At 38.9% G+C, this 25,599-nt stretch overlaps 1 protein-coding gene and 1 long non-coding RNA gene across 4 annotated transcripts in view; one reads left to right on the forward strand and one right to left on the reverse strand.

The window, feature by feature from the left end:
• SLC35F1 (solute carrier family 35 member F1) overlaps positions 1 to 25,599 on the forward strand; it is a 415,003-nt gene that overhangs the window by 348,683 nt on the left and 40,721 nt on the right. For all 3 annotated transcript variants that reach the window (XM_054558780.2, XM_024249202.3, XM_063724968.1), the window contains exons 4-5: positions 16,095 to 16,254; positions 24,246 to 24,402. In XM_054558780.2, the coding sequence (XP_054414755.1) occupies positions 16,095 to 16,254; positions 24,246 to 24,402 (317 nt within the window). The remainder of the gene's footprint in view (positions 1 to 16,094; positions 16,255 to 24,245; positions 24,403 to 25,599) is intronic.
• Positions 16,140 to 25,599, reverse strand: part of LOC134761549 (uncharacterized) — a 42,874-nt gene continuing 33,414 nt past the window's right edge. The window contains exon 2 of the long non-coding RNA XR_010140331.1: positions 16,140 to 16,400. This is a non-coding gene — a long non-coding RNA (uncharacterized LOC134761549). The remainder of the gene's footprint in view (positions 16,401 to 25,599) is intronic.

Genomic DNA, 25,599 nt, shown 5'->3' on the forward strand with positions numbered 1-25,599 from the left:
CCGGGAAGCAGAGGTTGCAGTGAGCCAAGATCATGCCACTACACTCCAACATGGGTGACAGAGCCAGCCTCCATCTCAAAAAAGAAAAAAAAAAGAAAAGAAAGGAAAAGAAAAAGAAAGAAATGAGTCATGGCCAGGAGCAGTGGCTCATGCCTGTAATCCCAGCACTTTGGGAGGCCGAGGCGGGCAGGTCGCTTGAGCTCAGGAGTTCAAGACAACTCTGGGCAACATGGTGAAATCTCATCTCTAAAAAAATTCAAAATATTAGCTGGACATGGTGGCATGTGCCTGTGGTCCCAGCTACTCAGAAGGCTGGGGTGGGAGGATCACTTGAGCCCCAGGTGCACTTCAGCCTGGGTGACGGAGTGAATAAATAAGTCAAGCAAGACCATGGTATGTTAAGGAATGGCTTCAGCGTTGAGTTTGTGGTTGTGTTTTGTGTGTTTTTTAAATTTATTTTTTTTACAGTAAGAACCCTTAACATGAACTCTACCTTCATAAATTTTCCAGTGCCCAATAGAATACTGTTCACTATAGGCAAATGTTGTACAACAGATCTCTAAAACTAACAATTCTTGTATAACTGACAGCATGGAATTTGAAGGAGGAAATGAGCAAAGAAGATGAAAAAGTACCCAATGACAGATCACAAAGGGACTGACTTATAAGCTATATTCGTGAGTTTGGACTTAATTCTGAGAGTTTCTACTGTAGGAATAGCGTGATGAGATTTGTAATTTAGAAAGATCCCTTGCATGATCCGATCTGTTTTCAGATCAGATCAGACAGAACAGGATACCAAGTAAAGAGATTCTAAATAGTTTTAAATGGCTAAAAAGAAAGGATTTGGTGACTTATTGGGTGTGTGAGTGAAAAAGAAAGAAGGATGATCAATTCATATTTATTTGTTCAGGGTTCAGTAAATATTTTTTGAGCATATATTATATACACTTTCCCATGGGCAACTAGACATATAGCATGAAGAAGATTGTTCTTACCCTCATGAAGCTTCCTTTCTAAGGCATACTTAGATTTCATTTTCTGACCCTCTCATTAGAATGTGTGGGAGTAAAATACGCATAGATATGGGGAAGAGAGTTCCAAGCAAAGAGGACAGTATAAGGGTGAAGAACTTGAGCATGGCATGTTTAAGAAATTGAAAGAAGTTACTAGTAGTAAGAGACTAAATTCCAGACAAAGATGGGGCAGATTATATAAGGCAAAGTCAAGGAAAGGAGTTTGGATTTGCTCTTAGAAAAATTATTAGACTGTGTTGGGCAGGGGACCGATGTGATCTAATTTGTATTTTTAGATCGTCATTGCTGCTGGTGGAGAACTGACCTTTAAGGAGTAGAAGTGGATGTGATTAGACAGTCAGGGGGCCACTAAGTGCATGCTGATGATGACTTGAAGCCACTTGCTAACTGTCGATGTGGATAGAGGTGGTTTGATGCATTCAGTAGATAAAGCCAATAGGATTTCCTGAGTATTCATAGAGGGGATAGGGGAAGTTGGAAAGAAAAAAAAAAAAGAGCCAAGAATGGTTCCTTAGTTATTGGCCTCAGTCACTGGGGGAATGGCTGTGCCATGTGATAAAATGAAGAAAACTGGGGAAGAGAAGATGTGAAGCAGAAAATCAAAGCATTCTGCTTTGGTCATGTAGATTTGAGTTTCCTGTTAGACATCCAAGCAGAGCTTGGTATAGGTGGCTGAGTATATGTGTCTGGAGTTCAACAGAGAGGCTGAAACTGGAATTATGAATCTGGATGTCATTCTCATATAAATGGCGCTAAAGGTCATTGTATGATTAGATCACAGTGGAGTGGGTATAAATAGAAAAGAGAAGAAAATGAAACTGAGCCATGGGGCACACTCAGAGACTAGGGGAAAGCAGGCTGAGGAGAGGCTAGTGTGGTAGAGGAGAACAAGGATAATGTAGTATGTCCTGGAAGCCAAGTCAAGAAAGTGTTTCAAGGGGAAGTGTGACCCCTGGATGTCAGACACTCAAGATTCAGACCTGAGCAACTAAGTCACTGGTGGTCCCATTTAGGGAGGGAAGAATCGCAAGAGGAGGGATAATCTGGGAACAAAGATGAGTTATGTTTGAGCCATGATGAGCTGTGGGGATTTTGGGCACATTCACATTAGATAAGTAGGTGGTTATATGGCTGTGGAGTTCAGGAGATAGAACCAGATTTGAGAGGTACTTTTGGAAGTCCTCAGCATAGGGATGATTTTTAAAGTCAGAACTGTAGGTGAAATCATTCAGGGTAAATGTGGAACAGTGAGAAGAGACACTATGACAAAATCCTGAGAACACAACATTTGAGAGATGAGAGTAGATGCAGGAGCCCATAAGCCAGGAACGCGTAAAGGAGTCTGAAGAGGCCCGAGGGATGGAATGAAGGGCAGGGGATGGTTGAGAGCACCAAAAGAAGGAAGGAGTGTCAGGTTCTTTGCTTAGTAAGAAGAGGACTAAAATGTGTCTGCTGGGTTAGAAAACAGGGAATGTTTTTGATCCATTTTGATCGTGTTTGGGGAACAGAAACCAGATTGCAGTGAATTGAGGTGTTGAATGGATGTTGATGAGATGGAGACAGTGGCTAAATGCAACTCTTTTCAAGAAGTTTGGCAGGAAAGGAAGTAAGAGGTGGGGTGACAGTCAAAGAGTGGCACATGTAGAATGTGAAAATAAGACAGCCAAGGATAGGTCCCTCAGAAACACCAACATTGAGAGGGACAAAAAGAACAAGATTCATTCACAAAAAGACAGAACGAAAGGCCAAAGAGGTAGGAGGGAAAAACGACAGATAAATCCAGAGAGGGAAAATTCAAGAAGAGAGTGGTTAGCAATGCCAACTACTGCAAAGAGGTTTAGTAAGATAAGAACTCAGAAGCGGCCAGGCAATTTAGCCTTGGTGATCATACTGAAAGGAGCTATCAGTATTGCTGTAGCTTGAGGAATGAATGGAACCAGATGCCAGAGGCAGTAACTGTAGATTGATCTTCACAGGCTGGCTGTGAAGAAGAAAAGATAAATAGCTACAGAGCCAGTGGGCATCGAGAATAAGACCAGGACCTATATGGTAAAGGAACGCAGCAAGCAGAAAGGGATGAGGATCCAGGAGGGAAGTGGGGTAGCTGCTGGAGCAAGGCCTCAGAGACAGCAGAAGGGGAGAGGGGAAGGCTCCAAAGAACAGAGGGCAGAATTGACTTCCCCACCAGGCAAGTCCTTAGGGAAAGAAACTGAGTGTCAACTGGAGGAAAGAAATGTGTGTTCATTGGCAGCTGTCCACCTGCACCTGGATGTAGAATATTCACGCTGGTATCCTCTGCATCTATAGCAATCCTGGTCACTTAGTAGGCATTCAATAAATATCTTTTGGATGAGTAAATAGGTGACTAGTATTAGGTAATAAAAATCTGATTTTTGCATTTTTCTTGCTCTGTCACATAGGTTGGAGTGCAGTGGTATGATCCTAGCTCACTGCAGCCTCAAACTTCTGGGCTCAAGTGATCCTCCCACCTGAGCCTCCCAAGTGGCTGGGACTATAAGTGTGTGCCACCAGGCCTAGCTTATTTTCGTATTTTTTGTAAAGATGGGGTCTCACTTTGTTTCCCAGGCTGGTCTTGAACTCCTGGCTTCAAGTAATCCTCCCACCTCCATCTCCCAAAATGCTAGTACAGATGTAAGCCACCACACCCAGGAATTTTTGCTGTTTTCTAACAAAACCTGGAAATAAACCTAAAAATAAAACCCAAAAAGTATAAGATGTTTTCCTCTAGCTTTTGAAATTGTTTCTCCCTACTATTTTAATGTGGAGAGGAATCAAAAGTAATGCAAAATTAATGTAGAATTAATATTTTATCAGAAAACTTTTATTTCCTTCAATATGTGCTTTGAAATGTGTACTTGCTTGAATGTTGCTGTTAATGTTCCTATGTTCATGAATTCTATAAATTAGAAATACAAGTTAGAGTTTGGCTGACTTAAGACAACCACTTCTCCAAAAATACCCAAGGTAGCCACACAGTATCAGAAAATGAATGGTTCTAATTCTCATGCACTTTGTCTTGTAACCTATACTTTATTTAATATAAAAAATGCAGAGGAACACCCCCAACCAGTGACCATTTTTCTATAGCCTCAGAGTTTTCTCTCTCTCGCATGGTACTCTCAATGTAAGAGAGAGCTCACAGCTGCTAGATTGATTTGAGGCTAATCCAGTCTAGACAACTTTGATGACTGGATCCTGTATAGTTTCTGCTCCACCTGGGCCTTGATTACTTAAGCTCATTTTATGTAAGGAGAATAGCAGACCTGTGATCACATCCTGGCTCTGACATTGCCAGGTGACTTCAAGAAAGTTACCTACTATCTTTAGAACTCCATTCCCTCATCTGTAAAATGGGAAAAATAAGAACATGTATCAGGGAGTCTGGCATATGGTAGGCACTCAGTAAATGTTAATTCCTTGCTTTTTACTTTTAGAATCTGGTTCGCTGATGATCAGAACTTGTTTTTAAAGCTGATAAAGGCTTTGATGATACCCGATGATCCTCAGCAAGAAGGATCTTGCCCCCTGGGACAGCTCTGCTCTCACCGAAGGCAGATTTCCCTGCAACTGAGCTAGAGAGCTTGTGTCTAATTATCTGTATGTTCCGGTCACCTAGATTTCTAGGTACTTGTCCCAGATTTTCAGTGCATGGCAGTGTCATTTTTTTCTTTCTTTCTTTTCTCCTTTGAGAGCTGAAGCCAAAAGTAAAGTGAATAAACTTGAGCAACTAGAAAGTTCGGATGACTGGCACAAGGGGACATATACAATTTACACATTTAAATTCCTATTGGTAGGAAAAGAAAAGTAGTTTGGTAAAAATATTTTTCTAAATCCAAAAAAGTAGGGTATTTCCTGGAAAAGGGCTGTTATATATAATCAGCACAGTGACACATTTGATTAGCTTAGCTCTCTTGGACAATGTGATGAAAACATGGCTTCATCCAACATGAATATTTTAAGACAGTAAAACCTAAACAGTAAATTCTAAGGTATAGGGTTTGGGAGGGGAGAGGGTTATGAATAACATAGCTCTGAGAAGGAAAAAAAAATCTCAGGGAGAGAGTGTAAGAGAGGTGGTGGCTGTCTACTAAAAAAGTTCATTCCAGATGAAATATACTACTCCCTGGAATTACACTCCTGGTCAGATTTTCAAATGCCTCTGGGATGGTGACAAATCCAGGCCACAAAATTAAAATGGTTATTGATTGTATGTGAATGTATGTTCCACAAAATATTTTCTACTCTCTTCAGGTGGACTGTCAGCTTAAAGAAGACTTCTGGGGGGTGTGTGTGTGTGTGTGTGTGTGTGTGTGTGTGTGTGTGTGTGTGTGTTTGTGTGTTACTGAAGTTTGTCCTTTTAAAGATCCTTCCCTGTTAACACTTCAGTTTTACTCACTGGATGAATTTATATATGTCACTTTTAGAAATATGGGAGAATTGCCAATTAGAAGCAGAGGAAGGGAGAGTGGGGAAATGTTCTCTTTCCTGGAATCACCTACCAGTTGCCTCAGGTTTAGCCTCTGACAGCTGGGCCACTTGAGGAGAGCTCTTTGCCTGTGATAGCCGGAGGGGAGCATTAATGAGGATCTGAAGGCTGGCAGGGGAGTCTCTTTTGGGCACAGACCATTAGAAAGAGGGATGAGGTCACCTCATTATGCTCTGCTGGAATTGGAGAAGTTTTTTAAAAATAAACTTTTAAAAATAAACCATCAGCTTCCCTTGAAAACACTGACCTGATTCTTGTAGATTTTTACACTCTCATACATAACATATGTTGTTTTATATATTTTGAAAGAAGTACAGATGCTCCTGGACTTATGATGGTGTTACATCCGTATAAACCCATCATAAGTTGAAAATACTGTAAGTCAAACCATCCTAAGTTAGGGACTGTCTGTATATGCTCGAGAGAGGAAATTTGGAAACCACAGAGAATTTGGGTCATGGAGTTGTGAAGATTCAGTTATCCCATTCAAAGATAACCATTGTTAACATTTTATTCTTATAGATTCTAATTTTCTCCATCCAGAAATTTTTATGCCTAATACTATGATATGTAGATGTGTAATCAAGAAACAAATTTTTACATGAACATGTATGTCATCTAAAGTCAGCATGCTATAGAGGGAATGTAGAAGGACTCCTGTCCTTCCCATGATACCACCCAGGTCAGGGAAGACTTCCATTCCCTTCTAAAAGCTGAGATGATGGGAGAAAACTGTCTCTCTCTCTCTCTCTCTCCATCTTTCCATTCCTTACTTGCTCCACCCCAAAGAGGAAATAGCTAAAGTTAATATCCAGTAGGCGACTTTACCACTTGGTGGAGTTGTGATGCTTTAAAAGAAAACTAAAAGTTTTGAGGGAAAAAAAATCTACAGTGCTTCATTTCTGCCTGCTCTATGTCCCTTGCTGGAAAGACCCCTGAAATACAGAGTCCAAGACCTGAAGACCATTTCCCCCAGGATATCTGGCTAAGAAAGTTTAGGCTAAGTTAAATTGGAGTGGGAGATGGGAGGCAACACTGCCTTCTCCAATCCAGGTCTAAAATTAATACAGCTGTTTGATCTCCATTGGTTCTTGGGGTCTTTTAGGTGAACCATGTAGAATACAACCAATTTGACCTACAAATATGGCAGTTTCAAATGAATCAAGCTATTATTTTCTGCCAGTTAAATCCAAGAAGAGAGGAAAACTAAGTAATTGGAACCACAGCATCCAACATTAAAGAAGAAAACAGAACATGTAGTATTTTAGACAAAAAAGACAGCCTCTAAATAGACATTTTATTAGAATGGAAACATAGTACTATACTCAGCTTTTCTGAAGGTAGTTAAAAGCCATAAGTTGAAGATAAAGAACAAGCATTGCCAAGTTGTTAGGTTTGTAAGTAGAAAATGGGAATGCTATGGAGATTTCCTGAAATCACTGTTCTTAATTTGCAGAGCAGTTTTCCAATCTTAGTTACCTAGATTTCCTTGTCATTTTCATCCATGTTGCAGAGCATATAAGTCAGAAAACATAACATACCATAATGTACTAACTTTATTACACTCTGATTATTTTTTTCATGAGTTAAGGTAATTATTTGAACAGGTAAAACTGAAGTTACAGATTTGATCTTTTAGAAGAAAGCACTTCCTGCTTTTATGGAAAGAAGTAACCTACTGGCCTTTTCCTGCACTTCTGGGCAAAGCTACTCATTCTTTTGAAAGTACAATGAATTTTGTTATTACTTTGGATTATTTGATGGAACTTTGCATAATCAACTCAGAAAAGTTAACAGTAGGCTAAAGTATAACATTTAAGTGCTATGTGACTATCTAATTTTTCTAACGAAAACCCTCTATCTTGTTTATCTGACATCAATATCACTGTGCTCTTTTTGAAAGGGGTAATTTATACCCAACTGATATTTTCCAGCAGTAAATACAAATATCCAAATTCAAAATTTCATTTGAAACTCCATAAAAGTTTGGAGAAAGATAGAGATTTTCCCCCAAAGCTTTCATTTAACATTTGACAATGAGATAACGGAAGTAAAAGCTCTTTGAAATCCCTGGGGATTTTTTAAGAGGGGGAGGGATGTTGAAGACTAAAAAATACGGCAGTAAATTTCATCTGAAGGGAAAAACAGATGAGAATAGCCAAGATAATTTTGAAAACAATGAGTAATGAAAACCAATTTGCCTTAGAAGACGTTAAAAATGCATTGGTAAAGCTACAGCAATTAAAGCAACATGATACTGTTGGTAGTATGGTATATAACATGGCCCTAAAATGGATCTTAATATATGTAAAATATACTATAGAGAAAATATTGCAGAGCAACAAGAAAGGGACCGATTATTCAACAAATGCAGTGAGAAAGTTGACTGTAATAAGAAACTGAATTAGCTATTAACTTAATTTCATGCAACAAAATATTCCAGATGAATTAAAATTTTAAATGTTAAAAAAGGAATCATAAATAAATAAAAGAACACATAGATGACTTACCATAGCTGACTACTTTGCTGATTTGGGGAGAGAGAAGAAGTTTTTTTTAAAATGAGCTTATAAATAAATATTTAAACCCATAATTTTTTTAAAGCTATAAAAAATTTTTAACAAATATGATAAAGGTCTAATAGCCTTAATAATATATAAAGATATTTTATATATCAGTAATAATACTAGTACTTCAATAGAAAGAAAAAGTTTTGCTGCATCAGTAATCACATAACAAATTTAAAACAATTATAAAAGTTTGTTTGATATAAATTGGCAATAAAAAGATAATGTACAAATTGATAGGAGTACAGTAAGATTGGAGCATTCATACTCTGAAATTGGACAAGTAAATAGCCACTAACTTTCTGGAGAAAATTTTGACAGTATGCATCAAGAGTTTTTTAAAGTGTATACTCTTTAGACCTATCATTTCATGGTTGGGAATTTATCCTAAGATAATATTCAGAGATATAGGCAGAAGCTCATATTTAAGTGTGTTGTTTGAAGCATCATTTATAATTCAGAAGAACAGGAACAAATAAAATCGTCAAAAATAGAAAAATGATTAAAATAGTACTTTATAAAAATATTGACAAATACCTCATTTAAAAATGGGCAAATAATTTGAATAGACGTTTTTCAAAAAAGATACAAAAATGTCCAATAGGCATACTAAAAGGGATTTAATGTCATTCGTCACTAGAAAAATGCAAATCAAAATCATAAGGAGATACCACTCCACACCCAGCAGGATAGCGAAAATCTAAAAAAGACAGTAACCAATGTTGATAGGATAAAGAGAAACTAGAACCCTTGTACATTGCTGACGTGATTGCAAAATGGAATAGACACTGGAAAAGAGTTTAGCAATTCCTCAAAGTGTTAAACACTGAGTTACTATATGACCTGGCAGGGCCACTTCTCAATATCTGCCCAAAGAAATGAAACCCACATGTTCCTCATAAAAGCTTGCTTGAAAATGTTCGTTGCAGTATTATTTATAATAACCCAAGAGTGGAAACAACCTAAATGTTCATCAACTGAGCAATGCGTAAGTAAAACATGATATATCCATACAGTGCAATATTATTCAGCAGTAAAAAGGAATGAGGTGTGACACATGAACAACATGGATGAACCATGAAAACATCATGCTAAATGAAAGAAACCAGTCACAAAGGGTCACATATTGTATGATTTCATTCATATGAAATAGTCAGAATAGGTAAATCCATAGAGACAGAAAGTAGATTCATGTTTGCCAGGAGCTGTGAGGAGAGAGGAATGTACAGTAACTGCTAGTGGGTATGGAGTTTCTTTTGAGGATGGTGAAAAGGTTCTGAAATTAGATAGTAGTGATGGCTGTGCAACTTCATGAATACACTGGAAACCACTAATTGCATACTTCAAAAGGGTGAAATTTATAGTGTATTTATTATATCTCAAAAATGTTAAGCTAAATCTAATGGTATGATAAAGTATCTATATTACAGGTTTAGGGTTTTTAATTTTTTTAAAAAAAGAAGGCAACTTCTTTTGGGTGTCTTTATCCTAAACTGGGAGTCCCTGGAGTGCAGGGACAGTTTTATCTGCCTTATCACAAAGCCTGGCTATGCCCATATAAAGTAGTCACACAACAAAAAATTATTAAATAAATGAATGTAATGTTTCCTTATAGTGTTATGAATTTCCTGAGGGAAGAAAGAAAGGATATCTTGTTCATCTGTATATGCCTTCACTGTCTCCACTCAAAACCTGGGATTTGGTAAATGCCCAGTAAATGTTAGCTGAATGAAAGAATAAGTTTTCCTGGCTTTATTCTTCCTCTAATTCTGCAGTTCTCATGACTTCCTCACTGCCATTCCGCTAATTTCATTTAATCTATTTCTTCTACAAAATATGAATTTTATCCCTGTAATATTTGTTGTGTGTGTCTACGCCTTTATCTGTGAATGTATTTAATTGACTTGTGTCTGTCTCTATAATGTCTTTGTGATTATAACTGAATTTATAAAACTCTGAAGTTACTCTGTTCACTTGACTGGATGAGGCCAACTGGCACTTGAATGATGGTGACGATGCAACATTTTTGACCTACACAGAATTCCATTGCACAATCACTATTATAAAGTTATATGGTTGTGATAAATGCAGTTGTACTACATGACTCTCAAAATTGATGCAAAGTGATTAAATAAAGAAAATAATATAAATTCTGTCCCCATGGCCTGTCTTATAACCACACAAAGCCCAACAGCCTCCCCTGTGGAGTGATACCGTGGTATCCAGTCAATATCATACTTGGCCTTGGATTCTCTCCTGAAACAGCCAGAGGTCTTCCCTGGTGCTGACTGATGAAGGAATTCCATTTCATGAGACTTAGGCCATAAAAATATGCTTACTGCAAAATGGCCAACTATCTCCTCTTCTTGGATTTGGGCTGGCTCAAAATTATTCAGAACAACACTATATACAAATATGCACATATACATATGCATACACAAGCATAATAGTCAACACATTTTCTTTGTAGAAAATTTAAATTAAAGTGCACAGTGTCAGAGTAACAGAACGCAGGTCAGCAGGATTTAGAGCCCACGTGAATGCACACAGGGGCTGGGGCTTTGGGCTTTGGTAAACGCTCAATAAATGTCAGCTGAATGAAGAATAAACTTTTGCTGGCTTTATCCCTCCTTTAATTCTTCAACTCTCATGACTTCCAAGGGGGTTTTGCAGGAAAGAGCCAGGGAAACAGAGAAGAGGGTGAGGTTCCCTTGGCTATTGAAGGGACGAGGGCTGTAGCGGCTGACCGCCCACTTGGCAGGGGTGAGGCAGAAGCACCGATGACCCAGAGGACTTCCTCTCTCTGCTTTTCCTAACTCCCTCTATCCCACCCCTCTGGGGCTGTGGCGTGCCAGCGGTTGCCCAAAGCCCCTGGTAGCGTTGCTAAGGGGAGACAGCCCCCTAATCCCCATCCCATGTTACTGCTCCACAGCCTGTGCCTCTCCCTGCATCCCAGACATAGAGTTGTGAACTCTTGTGGACCAAAGACTTGTAAAATATTCTGTAAAACCAGGATACAATTAGGGAGACACACCAGCTGTAAAGAGGGTTTGCAGCCTGAAGGCAGATCTCACAGACACTCAGAAAATGTTCCATCTTCATGAGACTGTCCGCTACTGGGACAGCTTCATGACCATGTTTGAGGGGGCTGCGCACATCATGATGAGCACACTTTCAGAAGTGTGGGTGTCTAAAGCCAGGTTAAGGGGTCTGCAGAGTGCTGGCAAAGGAAGGGAGCATCCACAGAAGTCCAGAGAGAAGCTCGAGTGGATTTGGGCAGGAAGGAAGGGATGGGATGCGTGTGTGCAGGAGAGGGCATAACCAAATGTGGTTAAAGGCCATAGAGAAAGGCACAGTGATAAGATGGTCAGAGATCAGCTGGAGTGGAAAAGAAAAAGAGGTAGGGAGAGAGAGGGGAAATTAAATGACGCTTCAATCTTCCTGTACATACACATATTTTTAAAATTTGATTGCTACTTAATGTTGACTGTCTTCTGTTGTCTTAAAAGTAATGTCAACATGAACCTTTTTTATTTAAATAACTTCTGAAAGCTGCACTTGAACTCCGATCTAGCAGTCCAGATGCTAGTGTTTTAGCCCCAGTTCTAATACTAATTTGCTTTTCTCTTAGACCATCAGTTCCCTTATTTATAGAGTAGATACAGTCATAACTCCCTTAAAGGGCTGTTGTGAAGATTTACTTTGTCTACCATAAAAATAACATAATCGTTTTTACAAACTGTAAGTGCAAACTTAACGCAACCAACTGTAAATGTTATTTAAAACTGCAGGGTTCAAGCTGGGCGCAGTGGCTCAGGCCTGTAATCCCAGCACTTTGGGAGACTGAGGCAGGAGGATTGCTTGAGCCCAGGAGATTGAGACGAGCCTGGGCAATATAATGAGACCACATCTCTATTTAAAAAATGAATTTAAAAAAAAACTACAAGGTTCACATTGTAATCCTGTTGCTATCACCATGACTTCAGAGACTTTTCTCCAGCCATTGTGTACTGTGTGCCTCCATGTCTCTATCTTTTTGTTTATTTTGTTTTGTTTTGTTTTGAGACAGAATCTCACTCTGTTGCCCAGGATGGAGTGCAGTGGCACAATCTCAGCTTATTGCAACTTCTGCCTCTCAGGTTCAAGCTATTCTTCTGCCTCGGCCTCCCAAGTAGCTGGAATTACAGGCATGTGCCATCATGCCTAGCTAATTTTTGTATTTTTAGTAGAGACAGGGTTTCTCCATGTTGGCCAGGCTGGTCTCGAACTCCTGACCTCAAGTGATCCTCCCGCCTCGGCCTCCCAAAGTGCTGGGATTACAGGTGTGAGCCACTGTGCCTGGCCGTGTCTATAAAATTAGAAAACAGAATCGTAGACACTTCTGGCATGTGTTGCCTGAGGATTCAAGGCATAAGGAGAATAAAATTCGTTTAAATCCTTAGGGGGAGAAAAGGAATCTGTGTAAATCTAAGAGTAATAAACACTTCACTTTTCCATTAAAGTATTTTTAATGTCCTCGGAGATTTTTCAGAGCATAAGATGGTTATAAAATAATATTTGTTTATTTTTTCATATGGATATTTTATAACTTCTTTTTAGATTCAGAGATGTATGCAAAGAAAGTTAAATCTACTGAAAAGATTAATGGCAATCAGAAGAGGAGTTTTTGTTTGTTTGTTTGTTTTCTTTTTTAACAGTTTCAGTTATAATGCTTCTGTTTTCTACCACTCTAACAACCACTTAGCCAAGGAATTAAGCTACGAGAAAACTATTGAAAAATTATTTTGTCAGTATGTTTTATGTTATGTGACCACGAGGGGAAAGCTGAAGGCAAAAATCACTAAAAAAGAATAGCCTGTTTACTAAGAGCAGCTGCCAAACAGTTTCTCTTCAACAGTTACAGATGCCATGGTGAGAGCTTCAGCTGTAGCAATTAAATATTCCTGTCATTGACCTTCACTAAAACATTGTCCAAAAAATTATTATGACATAACTTCTGCTGATACTAACAATTTGTGTGACCTTGAGCACATCATTTCACCTCTTGGGACTTAGGAAGCCTCAACTATTAAATAAAGGGGTCTTGGTGATTCTAAACTGAGGAGATACTGCCCTCCAGGGGCGTTTGCAAATGTGTAGAATGTTTAATGGTCAAGGCGCAGCAATGCTAACTGCCCTGCAGAGAGCATGAGACAATCTTGCAAAATCAGTTGTCCCACCCTAAATGCCAGTAGCAACCTTGATTATCTCTAATGTCCCTTCTGACAGTCAGTGATACCGTATGTCTGACAATTCATTGATTTATTCAGCCACCAATTACTGAGGCCCCACTGTATCATAAGCACCAAGCTTCTCTCCTCAAATGCCCCAGAAACACTGGCTTGATTGTATCCTTCTTTAAGAAAAATTATGATTATATTCTTCTTTTCCCTTCTCTTCTTTCTAAAAGTTTGCACTTACCCACAGGACCACCTGACACTTACAAATAAGGATTTTCCAACTCAAACCATTAGGGGAATAGATCTCAGGACTCATCAAGTGCTTTGGGTTTTCTAATGACACTGAGAACCTAAAAGCTCACTTCAGCTCTCCTCAAAGATTGGATGATGGCCTAACTTGCCCTCAATAATTCAGGAATAGAGGCCTTCAGCTCCACTGACTGAGGGCTTCCAGCCAGATAATGAAACCCTAATTCTGTAGTGTGCAGCTAAATATTTCAACTTGATTCAATCATTTTTAATTTTTAACACAAAACACCAACTGTTTTATGCCCAGTGAACAGTTTTCAATGGCAAACTGAAATTTCCTAATATACTGAAATAGCATCTGAGGCTAGCTGTAAAACCTACCTTAGAGCATGTTACCACATCATTAACTTACATTGCTAATTAACTGCAGTGAGCAACTGTGTGCTGTAGTACAATCCTACCTGCCACCACCTCCTTCCTATAGCCCCTCCGAGAGTGCTGTGACCTTTGGGCTCAGCCCCCAGCCATCACAGTGCTACTTAGCCTTCACATGGTCCTTCCTCACCTTATCATCTCAGCAACCTCAGGGATAGCTCACTATTCTGAGTGCTTGTTTCATTTTGCAGAGGAGAAGACCAGTGCACAGAAAAACATGAGCACCTGTCCAGGTCACAAAAAGCTTTGGGGATAGAGGGGATTCAGAATGCTATTTGTAGTGCCAAGAAGCCACTCTGATGTTCAGGGATGCTTTGCAAATACACAAACCTTTTTCAGCCTTCAGTGAATCTTGGAGACTCTATTTTGATGTTTCTGGTCATTAAAAATCTTTGTATATATGTGTTCAATAACTCTTATTGAATACTCCTCTTAATCCCTGCAGTGTTCTGATGCCAATAATCCTGTACTAATTAAGTACTATTACAACTGGAACTACAGAGGAGAAATACAGCGTTCAACAAAAGCATCAAACAGGACTCAACCTAGCCTGGGAATCTAAGAGGCTTTCCTGAGGAGGCAAATTATTAAGTGCAGGCCAGGCCTGAAGGATAAAGGAGGAGGAAGTTCAAGCAGTGGAGCACTCCAGAAGCAGGGGTGTACATAAGTGAAGGCCCTGGGGCATGAAGGAGAGGCTTGTTCCATGTAGCAGAGGATGTTAGCTCAGTCTAGGTGGGAGAAGTGGGAGAGGGTGGCATGAGTAGATTTGAGAGATGTTTGGAAGATTAAATTGGCAGAATTTGGTAATCAATAGGATATAGGCAATGAAAGTGAAGGAGTATTGAGGATCACTGCCCTGTACTGGCAGCTGGGTGGTAGAGGCCACTTGTTTAGAATTCCAGCAAGGAGATATACTGGACGGTTGGACAAATCATAAGTTCCTCATGTGGTACAAGGAACTTGCAGTTCTATGTGACATCACTTTGTCTAAGAGAGACCCTGTCTTGGATAGTGCATCCAGAGGTCTTAGCACAGTGTGGTAGAATCTGAATTAGTTCCATGGAGCCCACAGCGTGTGTTTGAAAGCAGAGTTATAGACCAGCAATGAGGGCCTCGTGATTTAAGAATTACTTTCATATGTAGTATCTCTGAGGTTCATACTGATCTTTGGGGAAAGTTGTTATCTTCATTTTACTAACAGAAATTTGAGGCTCCTGAGCTTGTGATTTGCCCAAGGTCACACAGCTGTAAATGAGGATCTGTACTCAAATTCAGGTCTTCTGGCTCCTAGCACAGGGGTCTTCTCATTTCACCACATTATCTCTCTACATAATTGGGGCAAATTCTCTATCAACTCCTTGGACTTACATGTCAGATGGAATCTCACTATTTGTACAAAATATATAAAAAATGAAATCAAATTTTTTTGCTATACTCTATTCAACTTTCTTTAAAAAATTTTTTCTAATAGTTCTTTTAAGTATTTCTACTTTTGAGACTCATATTTGTATTTATATTTAGAGCACTTTTTTATTTTAAGAACAAAATGACAAGAACAGATCAATTTTTACTGGTAGCAGGAAGACAGCTGTCCAGGAGAAATTAAATTCAACTTTTGTCTAATTTCTGATAATTTATAAAACATTATAAGACCTCTGCACCCTCACCTCCCATTCCCGGATCTACTCGTAAAATAGGGGGAGAATGTAAAAAGGCCGGGTGTACTCTCCCCAAACCAAAGGTGTTCCCATGGAGCATGGCCTGGCCCTGAAGAAGACAGGAGACAGAGCTGCCCCGGCACCTGGAGGCAGGAGACTCTTCACCACCAGCCCATCTTATCAATTTGCCTTCTCCCCTTTCCCTTAAAGTTTGGGGGATGTTTACAATTAAGTAAATAAATAAAGCTAATTTCCATTTATTTCAGAGTCTGTTTTAACTGCATCAAGTCTGGGTCTACACAAAATCTCAGGTTCAGGGGAAAGACAGAACCCTTTCTGCAGAACTAAATTACTTTTCCCTATTACATGGAATGCTTCCTCCTGAATCTCCTGTTGTTGTTTACCTTCATCCCTCCCAATAGCTCCTGGACTGTTTTGTGATCCCAGTCGTGATTTTGCTGTCCTGGTTCTTCCTGCTGATCCGGTACAAGGCTGTGCATTTCATCGGCATCGTCGTCTGCATCCTGGGAATGGGCTGCATGGTGGGAGCAGATGTGCTTGTGGGAAGGCATCAGGGAGCAGGTGAGTCTTCGGATGTTCACCAGGTTCCTTACCTCTGTGGGTGAGGCCAAGGCAAGAAATGGAATGTTCATAGTTGGGTGAAAACAAGGACCTTAGGAACCTGGATTTCCCACTATCTGTGTCCTGTTCATGTTTGTTCCCCACACCTGAAACAGAGCACACAGGAAGTGCTTAATGCATGTTTCTTGAGTGAATGAGTTTGCAAAATACAGCTTTCATGTCCTTTCTGCATCCATTCAGAAACATGCAGACAGTGTTTAAAACGGAGAGTCATGACCTACCAAGAAGATGTTTTAGAGGTCAATCCATTCCTGAACCAGCTGCCTGGCCCAAGCCCTGGTCCTTGGTAGAGCTGGTGGTAATGAGTTAATTCACTCCTGAGCCACAGGGCCTTCCATACATTTCCCCAACCCCAAACCTTTCTCTGTCAAGCCAGAGAAAGACTGAGCTTTCAAACTACTGGGTGAAGGTTGGTTTATAGGCCCACGAGTAAATAAAGTTTGAGGACTAGTTAGGAGTGCTCCATAATTTTAGGAGGGAGAGTTAAGTTCAGTCTCCTCACACATGGTTTTTAATTTGTTTTGTGAGGAGAGGTTATTGGTATCAATTAGAGTTTATAAACCCATAAGGTAAAGCTGCATGATTCACTCATCAAATTGCTGTGAATCTGCTGGGGGAGCCCTGAGCCAGGGTGGTTTCCAGAAGACCCTTTTTAAAGCATTGCAATTCTTTAAAATGTACCCAAATTTTTGCTACAGAAGGGTTTTTGGAACAGAAAAAAAAATGACCTTCTTTGTTAACATTAGAAATGGGATAGAAAGTACCCACTTTTCTATACTTCTTGGAATTGCCCTTTCTTCTAGGAAATTAGATGATAAAGAGTCAAAAGTGGACCATTTCTCTTTATGAAACAAGGTCACATTAAGTCTCTGAAGCAATGTCATGTATGTTGTACCATAGAACTTTATAACTGAAAAAGACCTTGTTCAATTCCTTTGTAATTGACATATGCGAACACCGAGATCCATCCAAACCAAGTGAGTTGCCCAAAGTCACAGAACTGACAAAGCAGAGACTGGAACACAAGGCCCCCGGCCTCCAGGGCAGGGCTGTTTCTCTGTCCCATGTCGCTGGGAGCTGAAGACACAACATAGAACAAAAGAGAGACAGCCTCAGCCTCACACATCCGCACCACTTAGACAACACCATCAGTCCCCACTTCAATAGAAATCTGAAAATAAATACCTCAGTGTTTCCCAGATTCTCTTCTATGAAACGCTGGTTCCATGACATATTGATAGATGTCATATGAAAGGGCCAATATTATGCTATATACATGTAGTAAAGTTGATATGAATAATCTTTTTGGACCAATCAGATAATATTTTTGTCTTATACAATGTGGCCAGTTGTTCTAAAGTCATATATATATATATATATATATATTTTTTTTTTTTTTGAGACAGAGTCCCGCTCTGTTGCCCAGGCTGGAGTGCAGTGGCGTAATTTCAGCTCACTGCAACCTCCACTTCCCGGGTTCAAGTGATTCCCCTGCCTCAGCCTCCCAAGTAGCTGAGATTACAGGCACCTGCCACCACGCCCAGCTAATTTTTGTATTTTTAGTAGAAACAGGGTTTCACCACATTGGCCAGGCTAGTCTTGAACTCCTGACCTCAAGTGCTCCACCAGCCTCGGCCTCCCAAAGTGCCAAGATTACAGGCATAAGCCACTGCGGCCAGCCTAAAGTTGTAATTTCATTACACTTTCTCAGCTTTCTGCACACTGTGTAAACACAGGCTAAGGAGAAGTAAGTACCCTTAGTTATAAAAACTCTATCTTCATGAACCCCAGCCATTCATCTTGGCCATCATCTTGCATTCGATAGTCAACTATAAAGATGAACATTTAAGCCTAGAATGTTAAGCTAATTTGAATTGATTTCACTAGATTGTATTCATTAATCCTGTAAAAAATGTTGTTTTGATTTTAAATGAAGTGTCAGAAAAGAAGCAGAACTGCTTGAGAAAAAGAAAGTAAGTCTGTTTGAGAGTCTTTCCAAAGTGTCATTTTTTTAAAAAATGTAGATGTGGCTAAAACATACTGGAGTGGAATTTGGTTTCTCCATGTGAATCTGCTTAAGGCCCACAGCATCATTGCTTTTGTGATATACAAAGCATCAGTGTTAACAGAATTAAGCTTTATCATTGTGGAGCACCTTCTGTGCTATTGAAATGGTGCCCAAGTACATAGAATGATGTTTTAAGACCAGCCCAGATATAGGATCCAACGACTCATTTTATAAATTTATGATTGGACATGCTCTGCCTCTATAAAAATATTAAAGTAGGCAGCAATTTAAGCCATCGCAGAGAACATATTTTTTTAAAGAAAAAAAAACCCAGTGGTTGTGAGGTCAATAGAATCCTAAAATTGTTACATATCATTATCAAAAATATTCCCTTTTTTTCACCTCTATGGCAGAGTTGGTCCAATTGCATTAATCAGCCAGGGTCACAAAACTTTTCTAAAATACTGCAGGTACTCACCAGAACATAAGTCAGGCATCCAAGTCCATATAAGATGTCATCACCAGGCCAGGCACATTCAGAAATCCCAGAGACTCAAGAGGCCAAGGCAGGAGGGTCACTTGAGGCCAGGAGTTCTAGATCAGCCTGGGCAACATAGTGAGACCCCATCTCACTAGAAAAAATTAGCCAGCATGGTGGTGTGCACCTATAGTCCTGCCACTTGGGAGGCTGAGGTGGGAGGATCACTTGAGCCCAGGAGTTTAACGTTATAGTGAGGCTATGATTGCACCACTGCACTCTAGCCTGGGCAACAGAGCAAGACTCTATCTCAAGAAAATCACAATAATAATAAAATTATCATCACTGTATTAACAGTTTTGCACAGGAAAAGAGACTGTCTGACTTCATCCTTTTTATAATGCTTAATCTATGTTTCATCTTCGTTTGGGATTTTGACAATTCTGTCTCCAAGCACATTGATGTCGGCCCTTTCAAAGTTTCTTTGACTTCGTTATAATTAAAGCAATTGCTTTAATTCCACTTCGTCAGCATGTTTCTTCATTGGCTATCCAGAAATTCTTTGTTTTGATTTAAGTCTGGCTGAAGGAAACTTCTTAGATGGCATTAAGTACTTCATGTACAAAACATAAGTTTCAGGGCACAGAATGATGTGCCAGGAATAGGGCTTTTGATGAAACTTGACCAGCAAGTTTTCCCACTCTAGACAGAGGTGGAGAGAAAGCATCCTAGTCCCCAGCCTGGAAGACTCTGCCTGAGAGACTATAGAGTGGTATATGTGGTGAGAAGGATGCAAACAGCACTTATGTTCTCATTCTATGTGTGTCACGTGTACAACGGATCACCCGCTATAGGACACTTCCACGCCTTTGAGCTCACTTGAAGGAAATGTCTTTTCCAGGCTTACTGGTAAAAAATCAGTGGGCTTAATATGTGTATTCTCTTTGTCACCTTGGCTCCATGTCAGCAGTATAGGCCTCCTCCGAAAGACCATCTCTGCATTTACTGATGCGCAGGGCAACAGGCAATAGAAGTGGCTTCTGAGAATATTATAACTATTATAGATGTGTTGGAGTGTGTAAAAATGGCTTAGTAAAGTTGAAAAGATTCAGCACCAGGACTTCTCTACTTGCCTGGGAAAACTTAATGGATATAAAAGGCAAGGTTAGAAGGTAATAAGATTAAGATAAAACCTAATCAAAATAGCTCCTTGTTATGAAATATCCTTCTTGCCCTTCAAAATATCCTTTTCTAACACAATACATTTATTGCATCTTTTAGTTCATTTATCAAAGATGTTAGATGCCAACAATAATTTTTTATTACACTTAATTTTATATTTATTTCAAGGAAAAGAAAATATTTTCAAGGAGCCAGGTAATCAAACACAATCAAGTAAAAATGACGTTTTTTATTGAGTGCCCACAGGTGTCAGGTACTTTATTATATATTATTTCATTTAATCCTCTTAACTATGCAAAGAATTTTTATTGCCATTCTTGCAGCTGAAGAAATCAAGCCTCAGAGAAGATAAGCAATATGTTTAAGGGCACACCATCACCAAATTACATGGCCCAGATATGAAATTTAGCCATTATTCTTTTTGCTATAACACTTAGTCCTTATTTTTCCATAATTGTGACTTCTACAACAAATGTAAAGACGTTTTATCATAGTAAATTAGTGTAAGTGACTGCCCTAGGTTGCCCAGAATGGAGAAGTTCCACAGATGTGGAACTTTTAGTGCTAAAACCAACAGAGTCCCAGGAAAACAAGATAGTTGGTTCCCCCTATTTGAGAGGCAGTTGTATTCAATGGGATGGAAACATTTTCAGGAACTGCACTAATAGTCTTTCAACACTCTAGAATAGTATAACTCACCATTTATTTCTTGTCCTAGTGGTAAGTCATGATTTCAAATAGCCTTCCTTTTTCCTCCCATCACCAGGCATACACAAACATGTCTCCAAACATGATGTTTCTAGTACTTAAACAAAAATCGAATAAGGAAAGCCAGTTTTTGCAAAGCAATTATGACTAGGTTGATTAGAATCAAGGAGCAATCCAAAATGAGAAATGCCCAAACCGAAGAGACAGGTGCTTCAGGAAATAATTTATTCTCTTTTTTAAACTACCATTTAGTGAACACATACTAAGTGTCAGATACAATGCTAAGCATTTTACATGTCATATTTTATTTTATTCTCACAGTAACCTAATTTTAAGATAAAGAAACTGAAGTTCAGAAAGACTCTGTAGTTTGCCCAGTATTACACAGCTAGTAAGTGATAAAGATGTGATCAGACCCAACCAATAAATTGAAAGCTGTTCTCACTGAAAACATTTACCATAGAATGTATTAAGACCTGTTCAGTCAGCTCAATTCATGTAGCCTTTTATTGAGAATGTATAATGGTCCAGGATTCATGCTGGAGACCACACAGAATATACAGCTGAGTGAGCCACAGTCTCTGCCCTTCAACCATGATTTGTAAGAGAACAGTTGGCTGCGGGGAGATGAGATACACAAGTTAACAAGTAACAGACAAGGAGTGGAATATGGTGGGTGCCATAGACAGATACCAATGCTGTGAAATTCAGAGGAGGGAGAGAACTATCGGTTTGGGTAGACATTTCATAATTTTAAACATGTCCATTTACCCAAAATGTATAAATCATTATCATGTATTGTGGTTTTATACATACATAAATGACAGATGTTCTAGCATAACTTTCCCATGAACATTGTGCAAAAATTGCTATCACCATGTCAGGTATCTACTGCATTAACTGTGCATAAACTATGTTAATATTTTATGTGTTATTAATGCAATATGTTATAATTTCCAGTTAACTAGATACAAATTTTAGGCACAAAATATTAGTCTTAGTTCCTACACTTTTTATTATATCAAACACTTCATTATATAATATAATTGGCTAAAATTATGTTCTGGTTAATTTAATTATGTTTAATTAACTAAATTTTAATGTATGTTATATGTATATGTACCTACTTTCAAATGACTTAAAAACTGACAAATATAATTATCAGCAAACTATAATAAATAATATTTAATCTTTTTGTTAGTGATAACTTAGAAAATACTTGTGAACTTGTGGTTACACAAAATTGTGTTGTGATGATCAATAATTATTACTGAATTGGTGAAAACTCAAAGTACTGATGAGTATATTTCCTACAGTCAAAGGCTAGTTAACAGAAAAGGCCATAACAGTGTGGCATTTGAAAAATATTGGCGAGACTATTCACTGAAACAGTGTGTCCTCTTTTTAGGACTTTTAAAAGGTAGATTGATGCTTCCCTAATTTCTATTAAAATATTTCATTATGATTTAGCTTTCTTCAATTCATTCTAAAAAATTAATTTTATTAACCAAGAATTATATTATGCAGCACTTCCACACTTCACTAGTACAACAATTGATATTCATAATAATGACCCCATGTCATCACAAGATTCTAAATGTCTTCTGAGTGAAAAGAGACTGGATCATGTTCATTATAATTTTACAATTTTAGTTATAGATACATTCTATTTTATGGGTCATTCTTCAGATGAACTACTTAAAATTAAAAGTTTGTCATTATTTTATAGTTGACACATAAAAAAGATTAATCAGGTTGCCAAAGATTTCATATTCTGTCACAGCAACTTTAATTTTCCTAAAAGATCTGCCCAGGGACCTCTCACCAAGTCTAGTTTCTCATTAGGGCCTCATCAAATTCTCGGCTCATCTCCTGGGCAGTGATGCCTAACTCCCCATGAACCCAAAGAGAACTTCCAGCTCTCATAAAATCCCATTCTCAGCTCCATTCCCTTGAGGATGACTCCAGCACAATGCTGCTTTCAGGATCTCTTCCCCTCTCTCTCCAGTCCTTGACAGGAAAAGGAAGTTGCCTTAGAAAAAGTGGCACCATTTAGAGATAGAATCTTCCAAGGGGACCACATGCCAAAGTCTTTCCACAAGCCCTGCCCAGATTCTTTGATGTGAAGCCACTACCTAAAGAACACTCAGTGCTCCCCACTGAACAGTGAGAACCCAGGCTCATCAGGGAATCCAGGACTAAGCTATCGTGAGTCCTTTCCTTAGAATCACGCTGGAGTAAGCACCCTTTCCATCCTCAACTTCCACTGCCCCAGAGCTGCAGGTCAGCTGAGCTCCTGCACTGCTGACTTATGCAGGATGGAGCCAGAGACCACTTGGGTACAGAGCCCACCAGTGAGGTCATTCTAGCTGCTTATTTCTCCTCTCCTCCTTGCCTGGCTCCATACTTCCTGGAGTGGGAAGTTTGCCCAATTCTAGGAAATACCTGGATAAAGCATTTATTTTGTTTTAAATCAACCAAAATTGAGTTTATTTTATTTATTTATTTATTTGAGACAGAATTTCACTCTTCCCCCAGGCTGGAGTGAATTGGCACGATCTCGGCTCACTGCAACCTCTACCGCCCGGGTTCTGAGGGATTCTCCTGCCTCAGCCTCCCAAGTAGCTGGGATTACAGGCACCCACCACCACATCCGGCTAATTTTTGTAGTTTTAGTAGAGACAAGGTTTTGCCATATTGGCCAGGCTGATCTCAAACTCCTGATGTCAGGTGATCCACCCGCCTCGGCCTCCCAAAATGCTAGGATTACAGGCGTGTGCCACCATGCCCAGCCCAAAATTGAGTTTAAAACAAAAAGAATTTTTAATGAAGAAATATTAATGTGATAGTGAATTACATATATTTACACTCTTATGTTACTTACTTCAGGGGAGTTGAAAATTTCAACCCATAAATCTTTTCACTCTCATTTTCTAACAGTTACACATTTTGCCCATGATCAAAGTGCAGTCTTGACGGCTTCTGTTATAGCTTCCCTCCCAGAATAGCAGAGGGTGGAAATGCATACTGCTTCTGTTTGTTCTATACCATGTTCACTAAACTGCTGGGAAATGTCCTGAAACCAATATAACTTGTGCATGTATTAGCATATATTCATAGACATTAGCCAGGTGTGGTGGCAAGTGCCTATAATCTCAGCTACTCTGGAGTCTGAGGCAGGAGAATCCCTTAGAACCTGGGAGGTGAAGGTTGCAGTGAGCCGAGATCGTGCCACTTCATATTTGTATAAATCTGGTAAGTGAAAATCTGATACCTGGACAGAAGATAGTGGGCTTTGTAGAGAGGGTGTGATCTGGAAGAGATTGATCTCTTTCTTAGAGAAGACTTCTAATTGTGTCAACATAGGCAATCTTTTTATATCAGAACATGTCTAGAACACAGATAAACTTTACTAAATCTCAGTTGGAAATTGCATGACTTCTATAAAAATGTCAAAATAGAATAGGCAAGGGAAGCTTAATTTGCTGATGCCACATTCTTGTTAAGAAAGTTTTAATGATGCTCCCTCTGTTTGTTTGTTTGGTTGGTTCCTAGGGGAAAATAAGCTGGTAGGGGACCTTCTGGTCTTAGGAGGAGCCACACTCTATGGTATTTCTAACGTCTGGGAAGAATACATCATCCGAACTCTGAGCCGAGTGGAATTCCTGGGAATGATTGGTCTCTTTGGAGCATTTTTCAGTGGAATTCAATTGTGAGTAAAAATAACAAGAAATATAAATAGTAGAGGGACTGTCAAAACTTATTCTTACAATTTTTGTTCTTGGGTTGTAAAAATCAAGGCTGGAATCCAGACACCAGCTTCCTGTACAAAGGACTCATGAAATCTGCCAACTCAATATCTTTATTAATAAATTACCTCCAAATTAAACGAGTTTAATATAAATTTTTACAAAACACTTAATGTTTTATAAAACATTGTAGATAATTTGCAAGAAAGCATTAGAAGCATTAGGATTGATTATCTGAAACCCATGAGTGGGTTATTACTTAGAGAAGTAGAAAAACTAAGCATAAATGCCCCAATTCAATGCATTTCCAAAAAGGAACATTCTGTCTACTAGTGACAACCACCAATAGAAAACTTATAGTTTAAAATTACCCTTTTATAAATGTGATTTTGCTGCCCGTGGATTTGCAAGAGTGGACCATATTTCAAATTTATCTCTTAGAATTTAGCATTTCTATTTTCCTTAAAAAGGTGAAGATATAATACAGACATTCTCTAAGCATTACAAAGTCAAAAGCACCAGTTTTGCAATAATTCTACAACTGGAACATATAAGTCATCACTGACTATTGCCTCAGAATTTGTTATGAGAACAAGTTTCAATCAAAGCAATTCTCCACCAGTAAAGACCAATATTTTAGCTTCATGAAAGACATAAAGAATGATAGTATAACCTCCAGTCAAATTTTACTGTATCCCTTTCTACAAACAGGTAATGCTGATTTCACCAATCTCTTTCTACAAAGCAAGCACTTTCTAATTGCATGGGTTCTGAAATTATTTATGGAAGATATTTTGGCGTCACCTTAAACAGGTTTTACAAATAGGCTGTTTTCAACAATCCTCCAAATTTTGGTGTCTTGAGATACTGGTGAAAAACTTCACAGCAAACAAGGCACAGTCTGAGAAGGATTTATTTGGGGTCCATTTTGAAAGTGATGGCATTTTAAAGCTCCTAAATTTGGTGCTTCAGCTTTGTGAGAGGAAAAGGAATTACCTAGTTCAACTATTCATAGCCAACATTTTGTAGATAGATGGCTTCTTTTGTGGGTTATTATTCTTGAGTCCAAAAAAATATGTTCAGAGATCTAGTGCTCATTTGCTTCAGTTACAGTCTATTAGAGTTGAGTGTTCCCTTTGGGGGACAATGCCACCAAAATA

This window comes from Pongo abelii, chromosome 5 (genome assembly GCF_028885655.2).
Source record: "Pongo abelii isolate AG06213 chromosome 5, NHGRI_mPonAbe1-v2.0_pri, whole genome shotgun sequence".
Classification (NCBI taxonomy): domain Eukaryota; kingdom Metazoa; phylum Chordata; class Mammalia; order Primates; family Hominidae; genus Pongo; species Pongo abelii.